The sequence below is a fragment of the Mustela erminea genome, chromosome 2 (genome assembly GCF_009829155.1).
Source record: "Mustela erminea isolate mMusErm1 chromosome 2, mMusErm1.Pri, whole genome shotgun sequence".
NCBI lineage: Eukaryota > Metazoa > Chordata > Mammalia > Carnivora > Mustelidae > Mustela > Mustela erminea.
The window spans coordinates 39,518,369-39,544,182 of record NC_045615.1 but is presented as its reverse complement, the minus strand read 5'-3'; the positions used below and the strand labels follow the sequence as shown (position 1 = coordinate 39,544,182).

General features: G+C 35.5%; 1 protein-coding gene across 1 annotated transcript in view; it reads right to left on the bottom strand.

The window, feature by feature from the left end:
* Positions 1-25,814, bottom strand: part of PDGFC (platelet derived growth factor C) — a 202,797-nt gene that overhangs the window by 43,303 nt on the left and 133,680 nt on the right. The window contains exon 3 of the mRNA XM_032332696.1: positions 11,380-11,560. Coding sequence (XP_032188587.1) covers positions 11,380-11,560 — 181 coding nt within the window. The remainder of the gene's footprint in view (positions 1-11,379; positions 11,561-25,814) is intronic.

Below are 25,814 nucleotides of genomic sequence, written 5' to 3'. Positions count from 1 at the left end.
TTTACTTTCTTATTTCTCTGTGTACACTTTAGCCTTCAAAGTTTCCTTAATAACACAACTCTGAAAAATTCTTTGGAGCCGAAAAGACTGTGAGGATACTCACAAGTAATTGTGTCATTTTTCAAGAGTGATGAGATCTGACGGATAAGTGAAATATAATCAGCAAAATACTGACTCCATGTGCACTTTTACCTTTTTTTTAAAAAATGTGTTTTCTTTGAGAGTAACTTTTAAAGGAACTATGTCTTGTTTGCATTTTAAAGGTAACTATGGGCAGAAAGTAAAATAGAATCCTCAATATTTATGACTACTATCATTTATTTAAAAAAAAGATAAATTCTAATATAGTTCACCAACTTCTCAAGGTGCTAAAATATCCAAAACATCATAATCCAACAGAAATAATAATTGTTTTATTTTTTCAAAATTTATTTATTTATTTTTGAGAGAGAGAGAGAGAGAGCGCGTGCGCGAGCGCACAAAAGGCGGAGCATACCAGAGGAAGTTGAGGGAGGGGCACATGGAGAGAGAATCTTAAGCAGGCTCCAAGCCCAAAGTGAAGCCTGACACAGGGCTCTATCTCATGACCCGGAGATCATGACCTGAGCCAAAACCAAGAGTTGGATGCTTAACCAACTCAGCCACCCAGGCGCCCCTACTTAGGTGTTTAAATAAGAAAGCAAAGATGGTGAGAGAAAATCCTACATTTGCTTTCCCTTCATCAGTGATCTTCCTACTGTATTTCCCAAATCAGCCCAGTGGCAGCCTGGCTTTACACAGAATTGGGAAAGCCCTACTTAATATCCTTACTTCTACATATGTAATATTCTCTGAGTTTTAATCTTAAAATGGTGATAACATTGCATTATGGGGATTAGAGGATATAAAAGCACCCATCAAGCCTCGTACTTCTTTCAATATATGTTCATCATTCTCTTCTGCTTAATTCAACTATTTCCAAGTTGGTATCAAAGTACTCCCTTTCCAAAAAAATGTTTTCGATACACTTCAGTTTCAAAATTTAACCTCTTGAAAACTATACTCATATACTTTTCAGTTTTGTCCTAAGAGGATGCAAAAATTGATGGTTATATTGTATATAAAATCAGGTTCCTGTGATTTCAAAGTAATCTTAAATAAATAACAATTATGTCATCTTAAAGAAAGGAGCAAAAATTTTAAAGTTCCAGTTTTAATGTTCAAAGCATTCAGATACATTAATAGTATTACTCACATGGATAAATATATGAAGACTACTTACGAGGACAGCATTTTCTTAAAGGTAAGAATCATATGATTGGTTTCTTTATAACTAACATGTAAAATGTATGATCTAGTACTGGTATGTTAGTGTATACTCCTGGACATAATACTAATATTAAAACAGAGTTCAGGATATGTTAAATAGCTAATCAATATCAAGTCTCATCTAGGCCTCCCTAACATTAAAAAAGGAAATGTGGACATCTGGGCTCTTTCCATAGTTTGGCTATTGTGGACACTGTTGCTATAAACATTCGGGTGCACGTGCCCCTTCAGATCACTACAGTTGCTGGAGGGGAGGGGGTAGTGGGGATAGAGAGGCTGGGTGATGGATACTGGGGAGGGTATGTGCTATGGTGAGTGCTGTGAATTGTGTAAGACATGAATCACAAACGTGTACCCCTGAAACAGATAATACAGTATAGGTTAATAAAAAAAAATTTTAAGGAAATGTGATAGCATAGTCATGTAAAGCAACTGCTACAAGAGTATATTTTATCTGGCATGGAAAGATAATGGCGTTGTTCCTTCAAGTCAATGACAGAGCATGGCACGTGGCATATACTATGCCTACAATATATTGTAAAGAGATTCCAAGTGTTTTGTTGATCAAATATAAACTTAGTGTTTGATAAGAACACTGCTATACGAACAGAGGGAATAAAAGGTGGTGATTTTAGCTCTGTTCTCTCCTAAAATGATTGATTCTGAAGGTATTTTTTTTTTAATTTTATTTGACAGATAGAGATCACAAGTAGACAGAGAGGCAGGCAGAGAGAGAGGGAGGAGGAAGCAGGGAGCCCGATGCGGGACTCGATCCCAGGACCCTGAAATCATGACCTGAGCCGAAGGCAGAGGCTTTAACCCACTGAGCCACCCAGGTGCCCCTGAGGTATTTCTTTAAATGCATAATTCTTTAAGGCCAAAGAAATCAGAAAGGAGTCAACAGTGATAAAATTTAAGAAACTGAAAGCTAGGTAGAGGTACAGTCATTGAATCAGTGGGCCAAAATTTACTGGGGGACAGAATCAGGAAATGACCTGACTTTCAAGAAAGAGCAACAAAAAAGCTCTGGGATCTGGTGGCAACAGGTACGTGTGGAAGTAGGAAGGATGATGGAACTAAAAACAGGAACACCGGTTGAAAATGATGACACTGCTTGACACTCCAAATCTGTTTGTTTCCCTGTAGTGGCAGAAGATGGATTTATTCCCTGCTCAAATTTGCTCCCCGAACAGAATAAAATAGGGACTGGGGAACCGAATCAGAGTTGAGAGCAGTGATATTATTGTGAATAAGGGAGTATGGAGGGGGTTGAGGAAATGTCTGAGACTCTCAGTCTTAATCCACTGAGCTCTCTTTTCAGAGAACTGGCAGCCAGGATTATACCCTTAGAAAAGAGGTTTGGGAAATCAGGGGGCTTTCAAGGAACTGACCCTGCCATCTCACAATATAGCGAAGCCTGTAGTCAACAAACTCATCCACAGGCACAGAATGTCCAGTTAGTTTTTAAGTGGTCACCTAGAATTCTAGTCTTAGCGAGGTATCCATCTAGGGTTGAGGGTTAAATAAAGGAATTTTCAGTTATTTGAGCCCACAAAATTTTACCTCTGATGCTCCTTTTTCTCAGGAAATTCATGGGGGTTTTACATTCTTCCTAAACAGGAAGTGAACAAGAAAGAAAACAAGAGATCCTGAAAACAAGGAATCTAATCTGGGAAAATGGCAAAGGGAATACTCAGGATAATGATGGGGTGGGTTTGGGCGTGGGGGAGACCCCCCTCCCATCCAGGATGACAGCTGCGTGGCAGGTCCAAATGGTAATCAGTCTAAATTGAAGTAGACCAGATTGTTTCAGCAGAGATTTCTTTTGATCGATAAAATTATAAGAAAACACTAATGTGTCTGGCTGTTTCTGAGGGAGATTTACACAATTAGAGGCACAGTTTGGGGTTGAATGAGTGATAAATACATAGAAAGCTAAGCAAACCAAAAAAATAACACAACTCTAGGGAAAATGAAGTAGAATAAGGCAGGAAAGGAAACACAGTCCTATTATAGTTCATGGCCCAGCTGTGAACCATGATCCCATGGTCACCGTAATCACAATGGATTTGGATCTTGATAGAATCAGGATACACTAGAGGAGGCAGTGATGGGATGTGTCTGCACATGTGGTAAACGCAGGAGAGTGGAAGAAAGTGAACACCTCACCCTCCAGAGAATGAAGTCAATGATGATCACAGATCATTCTTAAAGCCAAAAAATCAAGAAGCGACAACAAAAGCACGTTACGGGAAGGTAGAAAGCTCAATTCTAAAAGAACCGGTTAAAAGAACTGGAAGCGCTTGCCTCCAAGGTACAGGAAAATAGTTTGCAGAGGAAAGTGGGGGCAACTGCTATTTTTGTAACAAGCCTCAGAGAAATATTTGTGTCTTAAAACTATGTGTAGCTGTAATGCAGACAAAAATTAAAATAACATGTGAAAAACGTATATGAGGAGATTGAAAGGAGATTTCTTGATGATTGGGACGATCTTATTTTACTAATAATAGTGCCTTACACTGCAGAACAAATGAAGATCTAGTCTAGAACTGTGTCTCAGTGCTGGAGCTATGCCCTATGTGAATTATCAGACAAGCTGGTTGTTGAACTAGAAAAGAAGGCAGAGTGTCTGTCATTTATTCTGGTAAGAGATACTGGCAGTTGACAGAATGGATAAGCTTCAATACATAGCTTAGAAAAGTCAATACAATAAATGCAAGTATTACCAAATTGAAATCTAGCCATCTAATTCTATGAGAAAGGTCCACTTATTTTTTGCAATCCTGTAAAACAAAACAAAACAAAACAAAAAAGCCACCAAAAAAACCAGAGAACACATGGGTAGAATAGTAAGAAAATATTCATGCAGAATTTCCAATCTGCTCCTCCCAAATATTCATGTTTGTTTGAAAATGAAAAAGTACCTCCCCAACATCTTGTAATAAAACCTTTGCATCTGCTTAGTTTATAGTCTACAGCAATTTCTCACCACAAATTCAACGTGAGAACATCTTGTATCAGAATCTCCAAGCATGTTTGATGAAAATGCAGATAACTGGGCACTATTCCAGATAAAGAAAATCGTAATCTCTGACATCTGATAATATTGTTTTTAATAAACTCTTCAGGGATTTTTAATAATATATTTGATATCAAACCTATACTAAGCCTCTCCCAGGGTTTTTGTTTGTTTGACCATTTGTTGTTTCCTTTAATCTGAGAGTTATAATAACCCTCTGCTTCCACCAATTGCCTCTCTTTCTTTAAATCGTTCCAAACCACTTATATTACACTTACTCATGTAGTGTATTTATATAGGTATATAGGGTGTGTGTGTGTGTGTGTGTGTGTGTTACATTTTCCCCCCTCAAAACAAGGGGGGAAAATGTTCTCAGAGACCTAGGGGAATGCCATATACATTTTTTAATTTTCTCACAACAAAATATCTCCTCAAATAATTCTTCAATGCCTATTGAAAGACTTAACAGGAAAATAGAAGAGGATACTGAGGACAAAGCATTTATTTTATCATTTTCAGTTGCAACAAACTTCTAGAGAATAATTCCACAGGTTTGGGGCCATATTAACTCTAAGCTTTTAAGTCTTTGTGGCTTTAGATATAAAACAGGAGTCCATCAAACTTCAAGCTTTCCTAAATTCTTATTTATAACCCTTTGTATTTCAACTCAGTTGTCTGGTTGTCGTCTACCATTCCTGCAGTAGCACCAACTGCCTTTTCCTTTCTAACTACAAATCACACCATCTGTGAAATTCTTTCTAAGGTAGCTAGGAATTAACTGGAACAAAAAGAGTCAGGAGAAATGGAAGAGAGACCATGATCTTCACATGAAAGAGAGCACTGTGTCCATGGGGAAGAAATTGTTAGAAAAATACATTAAACAGCTCTTAGCCAAGGAAAAGCTTAGTCTCTGTAGCAATTGTGTAATTTCTTTGATGTAATAAAATACTGTCATCTCTAGACTCCTTGCATAAATATACAGTTACATTGTATATTTTAATAAAAACCTAATCACCCAAAAAGTGTTTCAGACGATGGTATAGACATGAAGTACTTGAAATAACTTCTTTCATTCTCTAAATACTACAAAAAATTCAAAGAACAATTTTTTTCTCTTAATTCTCTCTTAAGGTAAATACAAATTTATTTTAAAGGTTTACAACCTACATTTTTCACTCATTAAAACTGGTTTAATACAATATAGGAATGCAGTGCAATTTGTTATGAAGATCTGCAATTTTTAAAAAATCTTGACAGTCTAACACTGAATTTGCTTCCTATGGAGCTATGGAGTTGGGGTTATGATACTGCTCTAAGGGTTTTTATTCCAGGTATGCTGCTTTATTTTTCCTCTAAGAAAATGAACTTGATACCTTGTTTGAGAGTTACTTAGAATTTTTCTTAACCTGAACATAAAAGCAAATTTGGCCTTCAGTTAAGACTTTTCCTTACATGATATTAACAGTGAAATAACCTACTGGCACATGCCAGAAGGGACTGAAAAAATAGCCCCCTCCTCCTTTCTCCCTCCAACTTCAATATTCACTGAGCTGCTTTGTTCTCTGTATCCCGCATAATTAATAACTACTTTGGCAATCAGTCATGCATTCCTTAATGGCACCTCAGGCATCAAGTGTCCTTCTAAGCCTTCCCCACAGAAATCATACACCATTCTATAGTGCATACTGGCCAGGCACTGACTTAACTCTGGACAAATCATTTACAAAATCACTATTAAGGAAAACCCATAGTTGGGATTATAAAGTGGCTACAATACTTGCATGCCATTCTCTAGCATTATTTAATCTCTGGGTATAAGTTTACAAAAAGGAATTAAAAAAAATGTGAGTCCAAACAACTGTTGCTAACCAGTGAAAAAAAGAAAATAGCAAAGAACAGGAAAAATTGAAAAGCAACTTAAAAGATGAGTTTCACGGGTTGCTGTGAGTTAAAAGAGCCTTCAGTTCATTCATCACCCCACACTCTCCTCTTTTCAGACAATAAAGGCAAGAAGATAAAAATATATGGAGTCAATTAGTACGGTAGCTTTAACATGTACTTCTCTTAATCTAAACCGATCCATTTATTACATGAAAAATGCAAATAAATGAATTGCTGAAAATATTGTGTTACTACTTCTGGTCCAAAGCTTAGATTAAAACTCCTGAAAAAACAGTATATTCAACAACAGTGTTTTAAAAGAAATCAATGGTGTTTTAATCATTCTTCAAAATTTTAACCAGATTGGAGAGAGAAAAAAATCCCCACATCTCATAACCATTTTAAAACATATATATTACAAACAATATATACTCAAGAGGAAATAGTTCTATATGCAAAGAATAAAACCACTAAAAATATTCATATTTGGATTTGTATCTTTTATTTAAAAATAAGCAACTTTTGAAGTAATTTTTGAAGTGATTAAAATATGCAATATTTTATATTAAGACTTATTATTATTATTTTTTTACAAATAAACTTTTAATAAGGTCTTTTGATGTTAGCAGAAAAGATGCCATTTTTCAGCTTTGTAGATTTTTTAACATTTTAAAATAATGGTGCTTACACTATAGTACACAGAGTAAAACATACATAATCTATTATAAATTACTCTAAAATTAAACAAGAAATTTTCTTTGTAAGAGATCCGAAATGTGTGCTGGGCTCTCAATGTGTGTGGCCTCCAAACAGAAACAAGCTTGCACTGTTTTATTTCAGTTTTGCTTCATTTCTTCCTAAACAATCTCTCACTGCTAATCTACCAGCCCCCCCACTTTTTTTAAGCATGAAGGAAAAAAAAAAATCAAAGACATTATTAACTCCTTATGCACAATCATAAAAGCTGCATATATATTGTTTGGCATCAATTTACATGGACTTATTTTTCTTTCTTTATTAATGGGGCATAATTGGGGAGTCTATTATTTCCATAAATGATTCTTGAAAATAACATTGAAATGCTACATTTTAAACTTATACAGTGAATCCAGTATTTTTTTTTTTAAAGCTATAAACAACTAGCTACAATTTCAGGTAAACATCTTATGCTAAAGATTTTTCTAAAGTAAAACTCAGCCTATAATATCAACTTAAAATAGTAAAGTGCAAAGATAAATTTTATTTATGTTTTACTCTAAGGGATCTAGGAATCAAGAAAATGACACTGAAATCTTAATACAAAAAAAAAAGCAGGGTAACTACATATAAAAGAATACAAAAAATCTTTATTAAATCAACATCACTTTATTCAAAGTAAATAATCTCTTGTTTTACCTATATGCGCTCTCATTCATTAGTCTGGGGAAAAGAGTGGGTAAATCATCTGACAAAGGTGAACTTGGTTTTTAATGACAACATGTGTATGGCAACACCGTTTCTGAAAATTTTAAAAGTACTACTGCTAAGATACACACTGTCTAAGATTGGTATAGAATCAACCAACCTTAAAGGTTGGCTAGAATCAGACATATCCATTCATGGTTCCAAAGAAGGCTGCAGAGTGATCCCCCTTACTTGTAAACTATAAAGAATATTAAAATAGAATTTCTCCATAATTGTCCCAGGGAAAAAATGGATTAAACTCAAAGTTTCTGTTGGTTTTTGAATAGATGCAAAATATGAAGTTAATTATAAAAAGCAGAAAGTATGATTATACACAGTAATGGTTATAATGTCGTTAAGTACGCACCAATGTCTTTACTCCAAATGTTCCGCTCCCCACCAGAAAGCAAGAGAGACAGAGAGAGAGAGAGGGAGAGACCAGTTTTACCATATCATGACTTGGAGAATACCTGCTGTCATTACTGCAGTTCACCAGTGCTCTAGGTTATGAATCAGCAACATTACACAACAGTAACAAGGGGAACAGAGTCAATGAAAGTCAGGGCAGCTCCACATTTAGACACCTCTGAGGGGAACTGGCTGAACTTCCTTTAGGTACTAGTGAGCAGCTGCAATGTATCTGGCATTGTGCTAGGCGCTCAGCAGCAAACCTCAATTCCGCAAGTTAATAGTCCATTAAGGACTTGGGATTCGCATCATTGCATCATTTGTATCATGACAGAATAAAGAAACCAATGTGGCCAGTGGTCCCTAAAAGTCCTATTTTGCTGTGGCAGGTTGCATTCAATTAGACCAATGCCTCTGGGAAGCTGGGTGTGCTAATTATGAAGTTAATCCTGGGGGAGTGGGGAATCAGAGATGATCCAGGGGTTGGAGGGCACATGCCCTTGAGCAAATGCCAGAAGAACTTTTAAGTCTCTTCTTGAAAAGGCAAACTTTCTTCCCTTGGGCTTTCATTCATTGATACACAGATAAGGTTGATGGATTGTTGCCCTGTTAGTAATAACGTTGTGGGGAGGAGAGGCATGGAGAGAGGGATGTCATTTAGCAATACACAATAATAATTCAAAACATTCTGGAAGGCTTAACAGCAAAACCACTTGTTAAATTTTCACTAACTAAATCTCAGTTTTCTACAGAAATCATGGACAGTAGGAGGGTGGCTGTGTGGGAGAGAGGGAAACATGGAACCAAGACAAAGGAGAGGTGAAGAAAAGGCAGATAAATTGCCAAAATAAATTTAACAGAACCGAAGCTTGTGAGATTACAAAAATCATGTATCTATAATCAGCCTGGAAAACATTCTGGCAAAATGAAGATCACCAAATCACACCTTATTAGGCAATGCAGGACTATGCTGTCACGTTATCTTGTTTCTTACAGACCAATGGCTGCTGTTTTTTCCTAAGCATGAGACAAATTAAAAAAATATATTTCCTATGTCGTATCTCTACATATCTCCATTTTCTGCAGCCTATCACGAGTCAACTTGGGTACCACACAAAACGTGGCACCGTAGATGCCGGGAGAATGTCAATTCACAGACTACCAAAACCCACATTTGCAATTTTATCAAAGGATTACAGCAACTATTGAAAAATACACTGAATTTAATTTTAATGATGTAACCGGTGATACAGCTTTCTTCTAAAGTCTCTCAGAAGCAGTTTCTGATCTTAATCACAATAAATCTCCAGAAGCAGGTCAAACCACGTGGCAGAGCCCTTTTGAGTCAAGAGGATGGGTAATACTTACTGCAGATCCTTATGATGCTTTATCTCATTTCAAGGCTCAGGAACCTGCTTTATGCTCAGTGATAAAAATACCAGGTGTCAGCGAATCATCTGTTAGTTAAGCTGAGTGAATGAGCAGTATGATCAACTCAGCATTCAAGTACTTATTAAGAGCCTGTAATGGACCCAGAACTGAGTACAACACTATAAATTTCCTTTACATTTATCTTTACATAAGATATGGATTTATTTAATCCGCACAGCTCCTGGGTTATCCAACTAACTAACCCATGCAGTCATAAAATGAGGAAAAGACAACCCTTGGTGTCGACATATGTACATATATTTTAGCTTAATATATGTATTAATCTGTAGCATGAGATAGCGAATTGCTAGCTATACACATCTAAATTAATACAATGTGAAAAGAACAGTTTATTTAACATATAAATATCTTCTCAGCTTCAAATTTATTTTTGTCACACGTTTGGGATAAATACCCTTTATTTTATGTATTATTTTAAACATTTGTATCTATTTTTTCATCATACCCAGAATACTGAAAACCCATTTACTATTTTTCTCATATTGCTTACAGTAATTCTGAAGTATTCATACAAATACGAAGATGCCACCTAGTATGCTTTTTAAATATGATCAATAATATCACCATTTAAAATAACATAGAAAATAAGATCTTCAATGATTTTGACAGAAGGTTTAGCAAACCAGCAGGCACATTGGCAACACAACAGGGTGTGGGTTACATGCATTAAAACCTGTGCTTTTTCTGGGTATAAGAACAAATGCACACAGCAAACTAGCAATTCATGAAGCCAATTAGGAAATATGGAATCAATATTAAAATTTGTATATTATATTCATATTGTAATGTTAAGGTGAAGTTTCCTTTTTTGGTTGTTCAGTATGCCCCGGGCATGAAATAAAGGGTACAAGCAATCAGGATATAACTAAAATTATAGTAATAATTATAATTAGGCAAAGTAGATTTCCTAAATTCCCGTGATAATTTCAAAACATCTTTTTTGAAACAAAAGAGCCAGAAATATTATTTAAGCAGGGTAAGTAGGAAAATGGAGATAACTACTTCTTAAGATGTATTTTACTCTAACATTGGTAACATTAAAAAGAATAGTGAATTTATCTTTCTCAATAAAAAGAAAAAGGTTATGCACATATTCATAAACAACACATTAAAAAAATATTTTTCGGAAGGTTCAGGTAAGGAAAGATGCCAACCTTAACTGGAGGGGAATAGTAAGACAGCAAATTAAGAACGTGAACTTCTAACGCAATTACGGACATGAATCTAGCTAAAATGGCATTAATGTCAAATTGTGCTGGCTTTCTAGTTCTGCAATGTATTTATTCCAAATATACAGGTGAATTGGAAAATTAGAACCATTACAATCCCGTGTTAAGCTTCAAAGTTTCCATCTTTAAAGTGAGAGTAACAGGTAGCAAAATGCAAAGGAATATCATATAAGAAAGGTCTCCAGAAAAGCTAGAAAACTAAAATCGTATTTTATCATTTAATATGATTCAAACTTGAAATTCAGGAAGACATTATACTGTCCAAATTTTGATGGTGATCTAAATGCTATGAGTAATAAATACACAGATTTTCTTTTCTTTTTTTCAGGAGAAAATGTTACCCACATATGTAACTTCCCATAAATACTGAAATATCAGTGAGCTGCGGAGGAATGGATGATGCAATCTCCTAAATGTTGTAAAAAACAAGTTATCTCATTGCACTGAAAAAGGTATTTCACCGGACTAATGATCTATAGTAAGGAATTCAAGTTATTTATGATACCACAGTGATGTTTATGGATAAGAAAAAATCAAGTGAAGGAAAGGTCTTTGTTTTTGGTTTTTCCTGATTCTTTTTAAAATAAGTACACAGAACAGTAACTCAATTAAATAAGGAAATCTCTAAGTGATACTTACTGGCACAACAATGTTGTAGTGGATGCAGAACCCGGGTTCAGAAGGAAAATATTCATCAGATACAAATCTTATCCTGATTTGATTTCCTTTAGAAATCTGTTTTCCTGGCACAGTTCCAGAACCACACCAGCGCCCTAATATAGTTCCATCACTGGGTTCTTCAACTTCTACAAAGTCATACCTGCAAGACACAAAGACAAAAGAGACATAAAGTCCTATGATCTGCTACTGTAGCAATTCAAAGTCCACGATCATGGATCCAATGAATCTATCTATGGACCAGAGCCAGGGGTCCATTCCAAATTTAACTAGGTAAATATAATAAAATAGTCCAAAGAAGAGATAAAACTGAAAATGCATTCTCTGTTAAAGGAAAATGAGTCTTCTACTCTAAGCCTTCCATAAAACTGTTAATGAACTTCAAATTCACTGAACAGCCATCTCAACACTTAAATATTCTGTATGCAGCAACCGTAGCTGACAGTTTGTGAATTATTCCATTTAATTTCCATATGGATATGACAGTTTTACTCTAATCTTAATTGCTATTATCACTGCCCATTACTTTCTGACAGTAACGCTTTCACCCTAGGCAGACTCCCTGGCTCCCTTTCCTGATCCGCCGCAAGATTTTCTAGAGCCACATCCTTACACATACATCCTTCAAATCTCGCTTTGTACCAGTCTGCCTCTGTGAGACCTTTCTGCTGTTCTCAGCTCACCGCCATCTTTCTGTTTGTGATAAACACTTATTTTCAATATTCACTATATATGAAAGTGATCCATTTTCTATTCTTTTTTTTTTTTTAAGATTTTATTTATTTGAGAGAAAGAGGGAGAGTGAGCAAGAGAGAAAGAAAGGGAGCAAGAGAGAGCACATTCAAGTGGGAGGAGAGGCAATGGGAAAGGAAGGAATAGATGTTCCACTGAGCAGGGAGTGGGACATGGGACTTGATCCCAGGACCACGAGACTACGACCTGAGCTGAAAGCAGACACTTAACCAACTGAGCCACTCAGGCGCCCCCAACACGTGATCCATTTTCTTAGTCTCTTAAATCCTTGAAGAAAGGAATTGATTTTTATATTCTTTGAGTTCACTACACTACACACAGTATCTTAAACATAAGGAATAAATAATATTTTGCCAGCAAATGTTAATTTTGGTTCGGAAGGCTTCAGTCAGTGGTACTCCTGAAGAGCAGTATTGTCTCTTAAGAAAACGTTTCAGAAGTGACCTGTAGAGGCATTCTCAGCTATACTGAAGTTAGGAGTGAGGTGGGCACTACGACATGCAATAGGCAAGGTCCAGGGATTTCAACGATGGGAAGTCCAACAACAATGGGAAGTCTAAGAAGTCTGTCTCTGCCCCATGTTCTCTGAGCTTTCCAAACAGTTCACTAGACATTCATATGGCAAAATCTTTGATATAGCTCATTGAGTTTGGAAACTAATAATTATCTCACATACAAACAAATATGTTTTGCAGTTTTAGTTAAAACCAAATTTTCCAGAAATTAAGCTATTGAGTAAGTTGAGGAAAGTTTTCATATTTGGAACTTTACCAAGAACTACTATTTGCAAAAACATATCATGAACAGGAACACTGCTTATACTATCTGTACAATCAAAACAGTTAAACATATACATATTCACCTGTACCTATAATGGTCATATTCACAATGAGTCTACTTAAGAGATGCAAGCATCTGACCACTTTTGTTTTCCTAGTGTAACTGTGCATGTGTCCTTATGTATTTAAATCCACTATTTTCATAGGACTCACTTTGCAATTTCTGGTTTCTATAGCACACATGCCATTGTACTTATATTTTAAACAACTGTGCACATAAATAGATGATTCTTCCATAAACTCATTTCAGAAAACTAAATAGGATACTGCAAAACTTTTCTTAAAAGGTAGGTAGGTCTGACATGGTTGAAATCACCAGTGGATTCTTCCAAAAATCTAAATTCAGCAGATGTTAGGCAACTAAAAATAATACATTTTATGCAGTATTGAATTTACAGAAAAAAATTGGTGAAAATTATATACAAAGTATCTAACAGGCCAATTTCTGCTTATTCATCTTCATCCTGAAGAAGTACCCAGAACTGTCTTATGACATGTAACTTAACTTGTCTCAGCCTCATTTTCCTTGGTCTTACATTGACGACACAGCTACTTAGCTCACAGGGATGTCTTAAGACAGCGCACCTGTGTCGTACCTGAAACAGGGCTGGCACACAAGCCGCCGTTCAATAAAGCTGTCCTTCCTCTCCAACCGGCATCCCTTGTTCCCACCTTCACATGAACTTTTAATATAACCTTTGGAGTTCGAAAACAATAAATAAAACTCAATTACAAAGGTCAGACTATCTGCTCTACATGATGAGTCTGGGGTCATCAATGACTAATGTGTAAGTCAACCAGTATCACCATTTTAGGAGTTCGGTGTTTGGGTGTGGTGGGACCGAAAAGGGGTGTGCTCAGAGGTCAGAAGAGTTGGGTAGAACAGACCTAAGTAGTTATTTCAGATATACTTGGTACAGAAGTGGACAGCTACCATGTGATAAGAAAGGATAATTTTTACATCAAGACTGTTTACATGTGAAACAAAGCATTTATTCAGAGAGTATCTCTTTGTGCTTGGAGGTTTTTTGCCTAAACCTCTATAATGTAGGTTACCACCATTGTGAGCTCGAAGAAAGCCAGGTTTCAGACCTGCTCAATCATTCTGTAAGCATTTATGAAGCGCTGACTTGGTGCAAAGCTAGATTCTTAGGATACAAAGATGAAACTATAGCTTCTTTGGGCTCAGGGCCCATAAAACACTTTGGTAAGTGCTCCAATGAGAGTGGGTAGGAAATACTGTGGAATACTGGCAGAGTAGGAGTAATTCTACACAGTAAGATTAGGGTCAGTTTACAAAGGAACATTTGGGCTGTCAGTGGGTACTGAATGACCACGGCTGAAAAGAGGGGAAATGGAAACGCACTGGAGTGAGAAGTACAATCTGTAAGATGCAGAAAGAGGGGGCCAGGCATGGTGGGCGGTGAGTGGAGGGCAGGAAACGAAGAAGCAAATGAAGATCAAGCTGGAAGAATAGGTGTAGGTGGAAAGGCCTGGGTACTTCAGAGTCAGATGTTGGAATATTTTGTAGGCCAATGTTGCAAACAGGTCAGTGCAGTTTTAATAATGTTGTAATATGTTTCTTTCCAAAATTTATATCAACATTCCAAAAAGTGGAATTTCAGAGGAAAGTCTGAATTTCTGGTTTGTTGTTGTTGTTGCTGTTGTTTTTTATTTTTTTTTTTAATTAAATTTAAAGATCTGGTAATGCTAAATATCATTAGCTAAATATCATTAGCAGTATGACTGCTCAGATCTCCGGAATTGGTGTCACCTCCAGGAGAGGTGGCATCTTCCATTTCCTGCCTTATCCCTAACATCTATGTGCCAGGAACACAATAAGAGCAGTATTGCTATCTGGTGAATGAAGGAATGAACACTGAACCTTCATTCCTTCATAGCAGCTGAGGTTGGGACCAGGCGGAAATAGCTTTGGATGGGACATGTTCTAAGTTTTTAAAGATGTCCATTTATGTTCTATGCTGCCGCTACTGCTGCTGCTGCTGCTGCTGTTTTAATGCCCAGATCGATCATCACCTACTTGCAGTAGCCGCCCATGGAGGCATCTGAGTGTGCCTCCCTTAGAGAGGATGGCTGTGGAGGTTTCAGTGAGGGAGTAACACGGGCAGAGAACAGAATCTTCACGTATCTGAAGGATGCCGGGAAACAAGGACATCACAAACAAGAATAGAAAGAAGAGCGCCTGTAACAAAAACATCCTGAAAAGGAGCAGTTGGGGGGGATGTGAGGAAAGCCTCTGTGACTGATGCCGCAGAACGGAGCGAAGAGAGAAGGGAAATATCCACCAGAAGCAGAAGCGGTGGACAGCGCCCCGAGTGCCAGATACCAAAGAAAGCTCAAAGACGACGGAAACTGAAAGCCACCCCCCTCCGGTCTGGCAGTTCAGTCATTTCAGCAAACTGGTTGGACGGAACACAAAGCGTCAAAAATTTACTTCAGTCCATTTTCAAAATAACTATATCTTTCTAATAGAAGCATCTTAAGAGAAAAAGGCCATATGCAAGAGAACTACATGAATTTACATTAAGTATTTTTACTATTATATACTTTTTTATTTATTAAGAAATAAACATTGTTATGTATGTATCTGATTGGAAGCTCTTTAGAAGTATTTAAAGGGATTATATACACAAAACAGCTGGATTATAAATGTTAAGTTCTTAAGGAACAAGTAAGTCCTAACTTTGGCTCTATTTACATTCTGCTACAAAAATCACTGTCCTGCAAATAACAGTTAGAAGCACATTATTACTTTTTTCATGAAGATTTTCTACCTAACTTGATGCCATTAAAAAAAAATCCACTAATCTTTATAACAATTTCTGGATTTGCAGTTAGACAGTTGGCAATTAATTCTTATACCTCATACAAGCCTGATGCACACATTTACCACAGTGCTTTAAAAAAATCTTTTTTTTTTTTAACATTCCATGAAGGTTAAATGAAATGGACATCTAAAAAAGTACTGTGTTCTTGCCTATAAAACAGCAGAATCTAACATGTGCTACTAATTCTTTCACAGTGAACTTGTAAGATTTTTTTCAGAAGTGGGGTTCTATAACAATATAATTCTAAATTTCACTCATTTATTCCACCATCAATTTCAATGGTAATACTCAATGATGGTTTAGATGTCTGTGGAACTGAAAAGTATCAGTAACATCATTATTTACTGAAGCTTAGTTTTCCCTCTTCATCAAAACAGTAAATCCCCTTGCTAAAAGATATGGTTACAAAAACTGCATTTTAAAAAAAATTATATTTAAGATCATGTAAAATAGACGCAGTGAAGATCTACCTGTACACTGTTCCCAAGCTTCACTGTTGCTATCTAATCAGCAAAATAAAAAAAACCAAAACCAAAAATCACTGACACTTAATTTTCTATTTCCTTTAAATTGTGTGAGGATATATAGAATGTGGTTGGAAAAAAGCTCATGCGTTAAATCTAGTAGATTTCCCTAATAATTTGAAGTTTCTCTTTTTTCTGATAAAATGTTTGCAGATGGAATTCACTGTGGAAGTTGGTTGGTTTATATACCATAGCACTGCTCAAAACATCAAGAAGAGAGAAAACAATGAAGAAAGATGTCTGCAGGCCTCAGTCAAACGAAAGGGAGATGGTAAAACCAAGCAGCATTTGACACATAAAAGTGAAATCACAAAACATAATCTTCCTTACACACAAAAATCTATGCATGCCCAGGTGACTGTTCTGGAGACTTGGTAATCCCTATAATACACTCTCAGGTATTAATTTCCAACATGCACAACTGCTCACATCAGTGTTTAAAGGATTTACTAAACCTATTTTATGAGCCAATCAAACATCACTTTCTCACGGCAACATGATACAGAGCACACAGCGGTAAGTGGTTTATAATGATCACTCCCTTTCTCTAACAAACCCCTGGGGACCCACGGAGGATTTATGTTCTTTTATGTTGAACAAACAAGTCTGGTATTGTAGACAAAATTTTCATTCTCATGTGGGAATTTAAAAACTGTGAGGGTATGAGGACTGCTTTCTTACTCCCCAGAACTGTAAGGAGTATACCAGAGAAATAAATTCCCTGGTAAACATAATTGTCAGACAGCCAGCCTCCTTCAACAAAAATAAACCAGTCCGGCAAAATAGGTTGTTTCTAGTTCAAACTAATGAAAACTAAAGAAAACCGAACCTGACAGTAGTGTAAAACCCTGCCAACAAACAGACGTGGATCTTAAAAGACCCAGCTCTGCAGTGTCGCCTGGAGCCTTAGTTTGTTGTGAAAGGTAATAAAATTAATAAGATGCCAATTATTCTGCAGTGCTTATTTAATTATACTTCGGTTTAGCAGAATACCACTCATACACAGAACAGAAGTTTCAGATTCCTATTTTTAGATTCTATTCCTGTAGATTTCCTATAAACAGCAAAATCTTCATATAAACTTTCAATATACACATATTGATATTAATAATAATTACATTTATCGGTTGCTTTTTATACTTTAACTCATTTAATCCTTAAAAAAAATCACAAAAAGTTGATACTGTGACTGTGCCCATTTTTCAGGTTATAAAATACAGAAAAACTAAGTTCTTGGCCAAGGTCACATAGCAGCTAAATGTAGAGCCAAGGCTTCCACATTGGCAGCTGAACTCTAGAACACAGGCTAACTTCAGAACCCTTAAGTTCTAAGCTGCACTGTGTAATATATTTTAAATAGATAGTTATATTTGCTTTATTTTGAGACCTAATTTTAGAAAATTTGTGTCTTTTTTCAAACTGGCTAAATGGCTTTATTCAATGGCTAAAGAAACAGTAAAGGTCATTCAAATACAACTGAGCAGTCAACTTGGCAATTTTACTGATACTTGTTTAAATTAATTTGGTAATTCAGTAGTCCCCCTTATCTGCAAGGGGTATGTTCCAGGATCACCACTGGATGCCTGAAACTTCAAACAGTACCAAACCCCATATGTACTGTTTTTTCATACACATATATACCTGTCACAAAGTTTAATTTATAAATTAGATACAGTAAGACATTAACAACTATAACTAATGATAAAATAGAACAATCGTGATCATATACTAAAATAAAAGCTACATGACTGTGGTCTTTTCCTCTCTCTCAAAATATCTCATTATACTGTACTCGCCAGTCTTGTGATAATGTGAGACGATAAAAAACCTATGAGATGAGATGAAGTGAGGTGAATGACATAGGTACTGTGTAGTAGTGTTATTACTTGTACTACTGACCTGATGATACAGCAGAAGGAGGATCATCTGTTTCCAGACCTCAGATTGCCCCGGTTAACCGAAACACTGGTTAAGGGGGGTACTAGTGTATTTACTTTTGGTTACTCTAAATTCTTTATTGATAGTTTTAAATCTACATAGAAAATGTGTAAGTCAAACCACTAAGCATGCTTCAGAGGCTGACAACACACCAACGGAGTAATTTTCATGAAACTATGATAGTTCGGCCTATGAGAAACAGTTATTTGTACATGGTGGAATTGTATATGGTAGGAAATTAACAGATTAAATTTCTCTTGTTACCAAATAAAAGGTAGAAAAACTAAGCCAAACAAAACATAGGGGGAAAACTAATGAAGACAGAGACCATAAGAGATATATTCAAAACCCAAATTAGAATTTAGAACTAAAACCAAAACCTGGTTCTCAAAAACGAGAGTCACAGACAGGGGGAGTAAGGAGAAAGGTGGGGACAGGGGAGGAGACAGAGAGAATATAATCAAGAATTTACGGAATTAGTAGTGAGAAAGAAGATATAATCACAGATGAAAAATGTATTCAAAATTTGTAAGTATGTTTTATGTAGCTTTATGCTAATGAACATGAAAAGCCAAATGAAATGGATTACTTACGAGGAAAATGTAAGTTATCAAAATTGACTGATGTAGAAAAAGTGAACTAATAGCTCTAGAAGAAACTGAAAAGATTATCAAACACTTGTCAATGAAAGTTGAAAAGGTATGGGACTTATAGGAGAGTTCTATGTGACTATAAGGAAACATACAATTTCAATGTTATATATAGAAGCACTTGTAAAAAAATGAAAATGGCAGATATTTACCTAAATTACTAATAAAATAAACTCACCTAAATTTTGTGGATACAGTTTATAATGCTATATTATATACTTTAAGGTTGCTAAGGGATTATATCTTAAATGTTCTCATCACACAAAAGAAACGGAATTATGTGTCCTGATGAAGATGTTAGCTAACTCCGTGGTTATATCTAAGAACTTGTAAAAAAATGAAAATGGCAGGTATTTACCTAAATTAATAACAAAATAAACTCACCTAAATTTTGTGGATACAGTTTATAATGCTATATTATATACTTTAAGGTTGCCAAGAGATTAGATCTTAAATGTTCTCATCACACAAAAGAAACGGAATTGTGTCCTGATGAAGATGTTAGCTAACTCTGTGGTGGTAATCACATTGCAATATACAGGTGTAGCAAATCAACACATTGTACACCCTAAACTTACACAATATTATATTCCAGTTACACCTCAATCAAGCTGTAAAGTTAAATGAAACTTAAAATCTCTAATAAATGAAAAACTCGGTATTCGTATTCTTTCAACTGGCGAAATCAAACATTAAAAATCATGACAATTTTACTTAAAAACTGAGGGAAACACAAAAATACCAAATAAAAGCTCATCATATATCATCCAATAGTCGATTAAAACATGGCATACTTCGTGACAAAATGTGGATTTAGTTCGTGAACATGAAGATGAAAGCAAAATTGACCTTTTAGAAGATTAAAGGAGAAAAACTGTAGGATCATATTAAGAAATGCTGAAACAATGTGAAATAATCAAGTAGTTAGATTAAAAACATGAGTAAAATGTGACTAGCAGGAAACTTTCAAATCATGGTGTAAGTTACTTAACAGAAACTAACTGAAAGTCTTACATTAAATAAAATTGAAATCACTCTATTTAAAGCTAGAATAAAGACACTGTTGGCCATTCTCACACTATTTTCAGGTGTTTGTTTGTTTGTTTGTTTGTTGAGGGGAGGGTGTATCTATTTAGCTATGAGAGAAAAGAAAACAAATGTCATAAAGAGAAGAGAAGAGAAAAATGATCCTTAGTTTGATACTAGATTCCCTTGAGGATAGACTACAGTAAGGTAAAGCACTGACACTGGAAAAGCTTGGAAATAACCACGTATGAGATGGAGTGGCTTAGAGTATGGTAAGGGAGGGAGAGCCGAAGAATGGTTATATGCTCTCTATATTTTGAAGGTAAATTTGATACGAGTTGGTGTGGGGTATGGCTTTTAAAAACCATTCAGAACAGAAGAGATTTCAGTAAAGTGACTAAAAATAGGACCCATATACAAATATCACTAATTTTTCCTTATAACAGCAAATACCAGAAACTGCATAGGGGGAAATGTCTCTCACAGAATTATAACACATAGTAATAAATACGATAATAAATTATAAACACTATATGAGGAAATGTATATAATATACCAAAGGACAAAAAGACACAACTTTACTATAATGCTTAAGAAATAAGACTTCTACAATATTTGTATAAAAAAAATCACCACAATACAGCAAACTTTATGTAGTACATGCTATGTACCAGATACTTTATAAATACTAACTCATTCAATCTTCCAACTCAACCCTCTCCATAGCTACCCATATTATACCCATATTATAAATGGGGAAACTCAGGTACAGAGAGAAAATGCAACAGGGCCAAAGCCATTATAGCTAAGAGTAATGACCTGGAACAGGAACCTTGCTCCAGGCTTCAGAGCCTGTGTTTTTAACCATTAGGCCTTACTGTCTCTACCCAGTTAAACAACACAACAGAAACTTACCATTGGCTCAGTGTCAGTGTTCCTAATTCACTGTTAAGAACTCTGATTTTAAACTCTCCAGATCCTCTTCCTTAAAATGTGGAAACTACTCATTAACTCTCGAGACTGTTGTGAGTTTCAAATGAAAGAAAGTATATAAAGTGTTTACAAAAGTTCCTAACAAATAAGCTGCTCATTAAACGGTCTGTGTGTGTGTGTGTTCAGTAATTACTATCATTGCAGTCATACGTGCAAGCGATGGAAGACTCTACCGTGTGGAAGGACAGACCCCACAGCTCCTCATACAGTGCTAAGTTGCGAGGATCCCTACTTTCAATCATGGCAGACCCCAGAACCAGCTCTCCTTGCCATTCTTCCGCTGTGGAAGTAACATTCCTGACTCTAATCTGCCGAAATAATATAAGCTATGATTACTAACAGCTGCTCCTTTCATTGTAGTAGAAGAGACAGATTCATCTGTAGACTGAAAACACTGAACACTGATTTTTTTTTTGTCAGCATTTTATGCTCCATAAAATAAGCACAATAATAGTATCAATATTCTGACTGTTGGGAGGATTAAGTGCCATAACATATCAAAAGCACTCACCTGTTTGCTCAGAATCTTCTTCAAGACTGATCAGTCACTGAAATATATGGTTACTTATCCTCAATTATTACTCACAGATAGTTATGCATTTTTACAGAAACATCACTTCCGATCTGTGTACTACTACTGAAATAATGACAAGATTTAGGTGGCTAATCCATAATTCAGAGACTGCTCCCAAAGCAAAGTAAAATATTCATGTTCTTCTCTACCCGGAAGACTACTTCTAGTACTCTTTATTACACTCCTGTAATTAGTTTAAAAAAAAAAAAAAAGAAACCTCATTAACATTCAGGACTGCCTACTACGATGTTCTAATGTGTTTGAGGCTGTTTATTAAACACACGTTGAGTGAATCACTACTAAATGAGTAATAATTCAGGAAGAGTTCATACAAATGATCAATAATATACCTTTATTCCATATGTCAACAACTGAACCACTTAGTATTGAAAGAAAATTGAGAAACTGAATTTAAGACATAAAATTAATATTCTATCTGGACTAAAGCAAAATCATCTCATTTTCCTTTCTACTTTCAATAAATAGGGTAAGAATAAAAGGAGAGAGGGCTGGTAGAGGTAGGTAGAAATAGGAAAAAAAAAAAAAAGTAGGACGTCCTCCAAAGCATCCAAGTGAGCTTAGAATATTTAGGAACATTGAAATAGGAATATTTAGGAATATTAAAATCTCTAACACTTAGAGAATGACTTTAAGGGCATCAAAATTTAAGACAAGAAGGAAGGAAGGGCTATGAATATCCTCTCTCACCTACCTAACACCTCGACAGTTCCAGGCACTGTTTCCATAAGTAACCACTACCAAAAGACACCTACATGCCCCTTCTGCATGTTCTTTGAATAGATGAATTTCATTGCCCAAATGTATTTGTAAAAGGCCATGACATCATTAATCAAGACATCTTTAAAGGATTTTGCTGTAGGCTCGGTTCTTTCAGTTTTTATCCATACTGTATCATTGCTACATTTGCAAATACCAAGGTATTCTAGATATGGATTGATCTAAGGCTAAGAGAAATACTTAAGTAGCATGATAGCAAAATTTGTACAGCATTCATGTTATGCTTATCAAAGCATTATTATGACTTCAGGTCTGATTTTTTAAAGAAAATATTTAAATGGCTGATCAACAGCACAAGGCAATTAGGCTTGTAGGTTTAGAGATGGAAATTTACTTTTACTTTTTACTTTTTGGTGATGCTGTCTGTGAAAATGATAAAATGAGTTTGTTTTAGAATATATCATAGTGAGATGAAAATATGTCATTTTAGAGTATCATAGAATTTCTGGTACAATGACTGAATATGAATGTTTAAAAAAAAAACCTAAGTATTTACTTCGAGCATCTTTACTTATTGAACATTCATTTGTTATTTGCTTATTTTTTAAAAGATGTTATTTATATTTATTTGACAGAGGGAGAGATAGACACAGAAAGGGTGCCAGAGGGAGAAGGAGGCTCCCCAACAAGCAGGGAACCCAATGTGGGGCTCGATCCTAGGATGCCAGGATCCTGACTGGAGCAGAAGGCAGACGCTCAACTGACTGAGCCACCCAGGTGTCCCTTGAATATTTATTTTTAATTAGATGATTTATCATCAAAGAATGTGAAAAAAATGTTCTTAGAATTTAAAAGAAATTTTAGTCATTCCAGGAAAATTCATTATTCAACTTTTGACATCTAAGAACAGATTTATAGACTTGTACTTTAATAAACACAAACAGAAGAGCAGAGAATGTCAATCCAGATTGATGTACTGATGATTTTAAGGATATAGGTGTTCAATATAAAATGGCTCTAGGCTTCAGGTTCCTTTTCAACAAAATAAAGAAATAAACAAACCAGATAGTAGAAGAGGTCATTAAAAAAAAAAATCTTGGCTTTTTTTCCACCTTAAGAACCTAAATATGTTTCCTTTCGGGTGTGCAGTATTTCAAAAAGTAATTAATTATACATGGAACACGTTATTAGAATGCCTACTACAACATTTTCTGGAAACTCTTATTTTTTTCCAAGGTCTATAAAGAACTGTTATCACCCAATATCATTAACTGTCTACAGGGAATATCCATGGAAACCAATTTATAAATACCAATGTATTATGAAACGAGAAAAAAATTACTAATAGAAGTATTGAGAGGTATGCACTACCCAGTGGAATCCTGTGTTGGGCAACGTCTGCCGTCTGACCATTGGAAGCTCTAATCCTATCAAGGAAAGTGAGTGTCTCCAATGGAGATGTTATAATACCTTTTCCTAATTCTGTCACTTTTATAAAACTCTTCCAAAGTGCTCATTGGTAAATGAGGAAGGACTGCTGTCCCACAGGGCAAATCCTTTTTCTTATTTACTGCACAGCACAAAGCAAACCTCAAAAGGTCAGCCTTTAGAACATAAAAGTACATTTCATAATTTATTTGACAGAGGCTCCATCTGACTCTTCTGATAAGAAATATATGCCTTATCCCTTATGAGATAGAACACCAATTGGAGTGGTGCCAAGAAGGCACAATAGAATTGAGTCCAGCATAAAGAAAATTATTGTTTGCTTATTTTTTTTAAAGACTTTATTTATTTATTTGACAGACAGAGAGAGAGAGATCATAAGTAGGCAGAGAGGCAGACAGAGAGAGAGGGGGGAAGCAGGCTCCCTGCTGAGCAGAGAGCCTGATGCGGGGCTCGATCCCAGAACCCTGAGATCATGACCCAAGCTGAAGGCAGAGACCCGACCCACTGAGCCACCCAGGCGCCCCCATAAAGAAAATTCTTAATAAATGGAATACGGTTTCATTATCTAATATCAATTCTATTAAGATTTCTAAACTTTCTAGTTTTTAATGCACCTCAGCTAATTTAAGTTACAACAATGTTTCAAACAGCTAACAGAATGTTTACTATTTTGTTTGCTTTTTCAGCCTTTTCCCACTATATGGACTACAGGTACATCTGTCTGTGTATGCATTTACACATATGGGGATTATGCACACACATACATATGCACACAGACATATGAGTGTTTCTAAGGTACAAAGATTTACAGTAAGGTTAGAAAAAATAAAATTCTACTTATATTACTTTAATTTTTATATTATCCCTAAGTAAGTATATATTTATTTTAACAATGTTTATTATCAATAGATGCAATTAATCTCTTGAAATACTTTATTAACATACAATGTATTATTTGTTTCAGGTCTGTGATTTATCAGTCTTACACAATTCACAGCACTCACCATAGTACATACCATCCCCAGATCCATAACCTAACCACCCCATTCCTCCCACCCTCTCCCTCTCCAGCAACCCTCAGTTTGCTTCCTGAGACTAAGAGTCTTTTATGGTTTGTCTCTTTCTCTGGTTTTCTGTTTCATTTTTCTCTCCCTTCCCCTATGATTCTCTGTCTTATTTCTCAAATTCCCCTTATCAGTAAGATCGTATGATAATTGTCTTTCTCTGATTGACTTATTTCCCTTAGCATAATACCTTTTAGTTCCATCCAGTCCTTGCAAATGGCAAGATTTCATTTTTTGATGACTTCATAATATTCCATTGTATTGTATATATCTCATATCTTCTTTATCCATTCATCTGTTAATGGACATCTAGGCTCTCTCTTGCAATACTTTTAAAACATGAAAATATATGTAGATTCCAGAAACATAATTAGGTAAAGTTGGTATAGATTTTTTTGTAAAAAATTCACTTAGCAGTTTTGAAACAATCGATCTTCACTAGAGAACAAGATTATGTGGAACCTAAAATAAACTATTTAATGAAAATTTAGTGATGTGTAGACATTAAATACATTTTCTGAGGCTTCAAGTTTTGACAGAAGAAAAATAATTTAACCTCTTTCATGGGGAATTTAGAATTTCAGAATTAGAGAAGCAAGTCATGCTAGTCATACTACATATTAAAAGTATGAAAACTTTTTGACTTTCATGTTTTTTCTAGGGTCATCACTTCCATTTCCAATGACAAAAGATTTATGGATATATGGAATTATATTTTCCACAGAACCTGACTATAGATTGAGGCAAAATACGGACTGGGGGGAAAAGAAAAAAAGAAAAGACTGTCCTTACTTAAGAAACAAAACAAAACAAGACCTTCATATGAAAGGAAACATTTCAGATTGTTCAGTGATTTGATCACTGTAATAAGTCCTGCTAAGGCGATTACTTCATATTTTGTGGCATGAAAAGGGAAATAAGAAATACTAGGCTTAGTGCCCACTTGGCTAAATCCACCTTCCTGGGCAATAACCTTAGGCAGGGTTTTTTGGGCTTAGA